Below are 6,903 nucleotides of genomic sequence, written 5' to 3'. Positions count from 1 at the left end.
GGCCTGGGCAGGATCACCAGGCAGCACTGACAGAACCAGAGCACACAGGCTCAGGCTGTGCCAGGGGAGATACAGGTTGGATATCAGGAAGAAGTTTTTCACAGAAGGGGAAAAAAGCACTGGAATGGTCTGCCTGGGAAGGTGGAGTCACCATCCCTGATGTGTTTAAAAAAGCCTGGATGTGGCACTGGGTTAGTTGAGGTGTCAGGGCTGGGTTGGACTCGATGATCTTGGAGGTCTCTTCCAGCCCTGAGAATTCTGTGAATTTTCCCAGTGTAGGAGCCAAGAGCTGCACGTTTGCCCTTGGCAACCAAAGCCTTTCTCCTGCCTCCCTTCCAAATGGGGCAGCTGCAAACACAGCCCTGGAACAAAGCTGAAATCCCACATTCAACGGGCTGTGCTTCCAGACAAAGAGGGTGCACCCTGGTGTTTGTAAAACATGCACTTATGGAATCAGATAATAACAGGTACAAGAATAATGGCATGACTCGGGCTGCCTGTGGAATTATAAACATTTTTGTTCAGCCAGTCATACACCCTTAGTGTGAGCCAACTCCTTAGATGTCAGAATTCCCTATATTTTGACACTCAGGGAAAAAAAAATAAACCCAAAAGTAGTTCCAAAATTGAATTAATCTTTCAGTTTATAAGAAGTCAAACAGGATATAATTATTATTAATTTCCTGTGTGTTCATCAGGAAAAAAAATAGTCCTCTGCATAAAAAGCCCAATTATTTATTTAGTAGCAAAACTATAATGGAAGAAAATTTATAGCATATTGTGCTAAATGGGTAATGAGTACAATTTGCAAATGCAATGTCAGAACACCAATCCATTGTTTGAGTGGGAAACTGGCAGCAGGACTTGAAGGAGTACGGGCAGACCCCCAAAATACAATTTACTTACTTGTTCTTTGGTCAGTGGAGCTGAGAGACCTGGCTGTGTTTGAGGATCAGTGGGGCCCTGGAAAAAAAAAAAAAACCAAAACATAGATAATGATTTAATATTCTGGAAAGTATCTCAGCTCCTTTTAATTAGCAGTAGTGCAGTAAATTCTGGAGCTTGCAGGGCTCCTTTGTGAGCCCCAAGTTCTGTGCTTGCAAAAACAGAGCATCAAAGCAAGCCAGTGGCATCAGAAAAAAAAAAATCCGTTTTATTTCATTTGATTTAGCAATTCTAACTTCTCAGACTGAGGCTGGAGGTTTTCCCTTGGGCATTCCTTCTCAATGGGAGGATGAGAATCAAAGGCTTGGAAAGCAGGAGAGCTCGTACCTGCTGTGAGTGCTGAGGTCACAAGTGAATTCTTTCCTGCAAAGCAAATATTAATGTCAGAAATACATCAAGGAGTGGGTTCAGTGCATTGGGCTGCAGCCTGGTCTAGATCCTCCAGATCTAGATTTTCTGACTGGAGATTTTCTAACTAAAAATCCAGAGTGTCTCAGTACAAGGCAGAAAATCAGAGCACCCCTAAGGGAGGCTTTGAGCATTTGTTTGGCTGCTCAGGTGCTGAGTCTGCAGGCTGCAGGGCATCCCTTCGCTCCTCCTTTGGGATTTTGGGACTGAGTCACCCCACAACACTCAGTGTCTCCCCCTCCCTTGTTTTTGGATGTTGAATTGGGCAGGAATGACGTGGAGGAATTTCAGCTGCTCCCTGTGAAGGAGGGATGTGATAAAGTTCTGTCTGATCACAAAGGTATCAAGGGCTAAAATGTGGTGTGCTTAAAAGAATGTTGGGTGTTTTCAAACCAGCGCCACTTTCACATCAAAGCAAATGAAATGGCATTTGATAAGTTTTATTTTAATCAAGGCTGGAGGCTCAGACTGGCATTTCAGCCTGTACAGCGTTAGGGCAGTGGCTTTGTGGCAGTGGTGTGACTTTTGAGTGGACTTTCGGTCAACTACAAGGTCCTGTTTAGGTTCTCCAGTCGCTCCTTTTACTAAATTATAATTTGCAGTGAATTCTAGCATCATATCCTTTCATACAAAAAAAAAATTCAGATGTAGAATATGAGAAAAAAAATAGAGCAAATATGTTTTGTGAGCTGAAGTGTTTGTGGGAGAAGGAATTTCTGTTTCTATTTCAATTGTCTCCATGAGGGGGTAGGAACAGTAGACTGGGAAATAAGAAATTAAAACATGGTATTACTTAATTGAAATACAGCCTAAAAATCAATCCTACAAACAGTTTTTGTAATAAGACAGTCCAAGCTGGGATGGCATTGGAAATATCTGTCTAAACAGACTCAGTACTGAAATTGGTGTAACTCTTCCTTGTCTTGCTGAAATGTCCTCATTGCAAAATGTCAGGATGACTCTGCTTCAACAGCATGGAAAAACATTAAATGACAGTTGCAGGTTTTGTGCTGGTGCAATCCATAGCGTGCAATGAGATGCCTGAAATCAGAAACAGAAATGCTGGAGCAATTTGTGCCTAAATTTGCAGAGGACATCAGAATTTGGATCCAGAAACGGGCATTGAGAGCAGCGGGTGAAGGTGACAGAGCAAGAAGGGAACGAGCAGAGGCAGCACCAAAACCCAGCCCTGTGAGGTGGGTGGGGATGGAGAGGAGGGAGCTCGGAGAGGGGCAGAGCACAGGGGGACGAGCTGGGGGCAGGAGGGGAAGGACAGGAGGGCTCAGCTGAGGCTGCGAGAGACGGGAAACGAGCGCGGGGAGAGAAAGAGCAGGATGGGGTGGAGGGAGAGCAGGAGACGGCTGAGGGTGGGGCAGGGCGGGGCAGGGCGGGGCTGGGCGGGGCAGGGAAGGGCGGGGCAGAGCAGGGCGGGGCCGAGCAAGGTGGGGCAAGGCGGGGCAAAGCGGGGTGGGGCAAGGCGGGGTGGGGCTGATCTGCCCTGCCCAGTTTGGGGCGGAGCAGACCCGACCCCACCTGACCCTGTGGAGCCGCCAGGTGCCAGTGGAGCATCACTGGCAACACTGGCAGCCCGGTGCGGCAGTGCCCAGTGCAGTGCTGCCCGGTGCCCGGTACTGCCTGGTGTCCAGTCCAGCCGGAGGCGGTATCCAGTGCCGCCCGGTACCCGGTGTCGGGTCCAGCCGGAGGCGGTGCCCGGTGCTGCCCGGTGCCCGTCCAGCTGGAGGCAGAGCGGTGCTGCCCGCTTCCCGGTGCCCGTCCAGCCGGAGGCGGTACCCGGTTCCCGGTGCCCGTCCAGCCGGAGGCGGTACCCGGTTCCCGGTGTCGGGTCCAGCCGGAGGCGGTGCCCGGTGCTGCCCGGTGCCGGTCCAGCTGGAGGCGGTACCCGGTGCTGCCCGGTGTCGGGTCCAGCCGGAGGCGGTGCCCGGTTCCCGGTGTCGGGTCCAGCCGGAGGCGGAGCGCCGGGCGGAGCGGACGCGGCACCTGCGTGCTGGCAGCGGCGGCTCCGGGCCGGCCCCTCGGCGGTGCCGCCAGACGGCGGCGGCCGGGCTGGGCTGGGCTGGGCCGGACTGGGCTGGGCTGGGCTGGGCTGGGCCGGGCTGGGCGCTGCCGGCAGCGCATCCCCCGCTCCGCTCCGCCCCGCAGCCGCGGCCATGACCGACAACATCCCCCTGCAGCCCGTCCGGCAGAAGAAGCGCATGGACAGCAAGCACCGCGGAGGGTGAGCGGGGCTGTGCTCGGGGTGCGCGGGGCGGGGGCGGCCGGGCAGGAGGAGGAGGATGAGGATGAGGGGGAGGCAGGCAGGCAGGCAGGCAGGCTGACAGGTTGTTCCTGACGCCATTGCCGCGGCACGCCCGGCGCAGGGCAGGATCCGGGCGGGGAACGGGGACAGCCCGAGCGGGGACAGGGGACAGCCCCGGCCGGGAGCGGCTCGGCCCGGCCGCCTTGAGCGCCGGAGCCGCGGGCACGGCGGGGCAGCAGCGCCCGGAGCGGCCGTGTCCGTGTCCCCTCCGCCGTGTCAATGTCCCCTCCGCCGTGTCCCCTCCGCCGTGTCCCCTCGGCCGTGTCCCCACCCGGCTCCTGCTTGTCACCATCCATCCCCGCCGTGTCGCACGGCCGCGCTCTCCATCCCTGTGCCGTGGCTGCGGAAGAGCGCAGAGCATCCATGGCGTGTGTAACAAAGGCCCGGCTCCCATTAACTGTATCAGCACAGCAACACAATATCCCTGCGTGCCGTGTTGCCGCAGCCCGAGTGAGCGATGCGTCCCTAAAGGATGTATATGGATGTGTTCATAGCGGTATTCCCGTGCAGGGAGTTAAATGGGAAAAATGGTTTTCCAATGTTCTTCCATGATGGAATTGCGCCACTGTGCAGACAGGTTGGTTTGCACACAGCAGGGTGTGCGTGGTATCCGAGTCACCTGGCTGTCAGTTATCACAGCCTTTCATCCGTCCCTGGAGAATTTGGGATTTTTAAATGTGGCGAGTGATGTTGGCAAAATAAACCAAAATATTGAAGGAAATCTTCAGTGTTAGAAGAAGGGGAAATACTCGTGTTTGCCTTGTTGATGTTTCTGCTTGGTGGTTTGTGTTCAGAGTCCTGTAACTGTTGTTGCTGTACACAGTTTATTCAGCATTGTTTATTCGGATTTGTTCCTCGTTGGCAGCGTTGTTTCTGGTGCCCAGGTGTGTGTGATGCAGCAGCAATGCCCCTGCCCGTGTCACACACATCACTGAGCGAGTGCCACAAGGTGCAGCCACCACGGCCTTGCGTGTGGTGACGTGATTGAAGACAGGGAGAGGTGGAGGCCTGGGAAATTTCTCCAAGCTGCTGGAATGGTTTCTTTTCCTGGAGTTCTGTAATCTCCAGCAAGAGCCTCTCGGGTGTTGGATGTGGTTAGTGCTGCCTAGCAGACCCTGCCCTCAGCTAACCCAGGCTATGGTTCATTGCCTGGGGATCCTGCCTGATTAGCAGCCACACAGAGGCTTTCCCCTGGCAGCAAAACACTCCAGCAGCACGGGAAGGAAGCTTGCCTGGGGTTTTTACTCAATAGCAGTTGAAATAAATTGGATTTGGGGGTTCTGTTTGGTGCAGTAATTGTTTGGGGGTGGGATTTGTCACACATGAGGAGCCCTTGTTTCAGTGATGTGATCTCTTGGTGTTTGATCAAGTGATGGATAGCAAAGCCAATCTAAACCACAGAAGAAATCATCCAGCAAGTGAAGGGTCCCTGGTGTCACAGCCAGAGCAGAGTCCTGGGAATCCTCAGCCATAATCAAGGCCTCCTTTCTTCTGCTCCCTGAGGAAAAACCCAAACAGAAGCCATCCAATTTATGTTCCTCAATGCTTATGAAAACCAGGATAAGCAAGTGTTGATGGGCCTCACTTTACCATGGCCCCAGCTGATTTCTGCTGTGGGGGCTCCCCACCAGTGGGGTGAATTTTCAGACAGATTTTTGTTGGTGTGGTCTTCTGGAGTGGGGAGCAGATTAGATTTCTGGTTATGAATGACTATAGAAATCTTTGTTTCTGTTAAAATAAAAGTGAGAAATGCCTATTTCACCTGTAGGGCAGGTGCCATCCTGCAAGGCTTTCATCATCCTCAGCCTCTGGCATGCTTTGTCAGGAAGCCAGGGAGGAACTGGCTCAGTAGCCTTGAGATGAGCGATGGCTCAGCCAGCTCATCTGGGCTGGAGAGGAGCCACGTGCTGATGAACAGAGTGGGAGAAGTGGGGATCTGCTCCTGAGCACAGGTTCAGTGTGGCTCTTGCTCCCATCAAAGGCTGAGCTCTGAATTCCTGTGCTGTGTGCCTTGAATCCAGCCCTGTTCATCCTGAGGCTTTGTACACGCTGGGAATCACTGTGAGAGCTGTGCCAGTGAGGAGGGCAGGGGGGGTGAGCTGCAGCGTGGATGGGAGGGAAGGGAATTGGGATGGGATAGGATGGGAATAGGGGATGGGGATGGGAATAGGGATGGGAATAGGGATGGGATAGGATGGGAATAGGGATAGGGATGGAAATAGGGGATGGGGATGGGAAATGGGGATGGGGATGGGAAATGGGGATGGGGATGGGCATGGGGATGGGGATGGGAAATGGGGATGGGCATAGGGATAGGGATGGGAATAGGGATGGGATGGGGATGGGAATAGGGGATGGGGATGGGAATATAGGGGATGGGGATGGGAATATAGGGGATGGGGATGGGAATAGGGGATGGGGATGGGAATATAGGGGATGGGGATGGGAATATAGGGGATGGGAATAGGGGATGGGGATGGGAATAGGGGATGGGGATGGGAATAGGGGATGGGGATGGGAATAGGGGATGGGGATGGGAATAGGGGATGGGGATGGGAATAGGGGATGGGGATGGGAATAGGGATAGGGATAGCATGGGAATAGGGATGGGATGGGAGTGACTCTGAGCTCCCCAGGGCCCAGTTCAGCCAGGGAGGGAGCTGCAGGTTCCTGGAGTACCCTGGGTGCTCTGCTCAGCACATGACACGAGTGTTCCCCTAAATAGCTGCTGGTGTCACTGCTCAGTCCTGCAAGGCTCCCTGTGCAGCAGCACACTGCTGTGCTCGTGCTGCTGCTGTGGGAAAGGCCTCGGTGCAGAGCTGCAGGGGAAGGAGAGGGAATGAGGCAGGGAAGGAGGAGCTTTACAGGAACCCTTGAAGAGGCTGTGCCATTGTGCTGCCTGTGTACTCTGGCTCTGTTTGAAATGGCAAATTCCATTTCAGAGTCAACAGAGAGCCAGGGCAGCTCCTGCCCTCGGTGTGCCAGTGTGGGTGTGCCTTGGCACGTGCAGGGCTGGGGCTGGGCTGCCTTCCCACAGCCAGGCTGCAGGAATTGCAGCTCTCCTGTCCCTTCCAGAGCCATCCAGCTGCACAGCCTGCAGCAGGAATCTTCCAGAACGTTTCACATGGGGTGGCTCATGTGCAGGTGTGTAGAAGGGTGAGGTGGTTGTGCATGGCTCTGGCTTCTTTAGCCATTGAAAATTTGTCCCCTGCTTTTGGAATAATGCCACGTGG

General features: G+C 54.0%; 1 protein-coding gene and 1 long non-coding RNA gene across 2 annotated transcripts in view; one reads left to right on the top strand and one right to left on the bottom strand.

Moving 5' to 3' along the window:
• Positions 1 to 200: 200 nt before the first annotated feature.
• Positions 201 to 1,808, bottom strand: LOC117004465. The gene is made up of 3 exons (XR_004419629.1): positions 1,273 to 1,808; positions 907 to 963; positions 201 to 423 (listed from the first exon to the last, which is right to left on the bottom strand). It is a non-coding gene; the product is annotated as an uncharacterized LOC117004465 (long non-coding RNA).
• A 1,639-nt stretch (positions 1,809 to 3,447) lies between these two features.
• LOC117004461 (probable phospholipid-transporting ATPase IIA) overlaps positions 3,448 to 6,903 on the top strand; it is a 49,340-nt gene continuing 45,884 nt past the window's right edge. Inside the window, exon 1 of the mRNA XM_033075237.1 lies at positions 3,448 to 3,589. Coding sequence (XP_032931128.1) covers positions 3,522 to 3,589 — 68 coding nt within the window. The 5' untranslated portion in view covers positions 3,448 to 3,521. The remainder of the gene's footprint in view (positions 3,590 to 6,903) is intronic.

Source organism: Catharus ustulatus, chromosome 17, assembly GCF_009819885.2.
Source record: "Catharus ustulatus isolate bCatUst1 chromosome 17, bCatUst1.pri.v2, whole genome shotgun sequence".
NCBI classification, from domain to species: Eukaryota; Metazoa; Chordata; class Aves; order Passeriformes; family Turdidae; genus Catharus; species Catharus ustulatus.
This window is presented reverse-complemented; position numbering and strand designations above follow the sequence as displayed.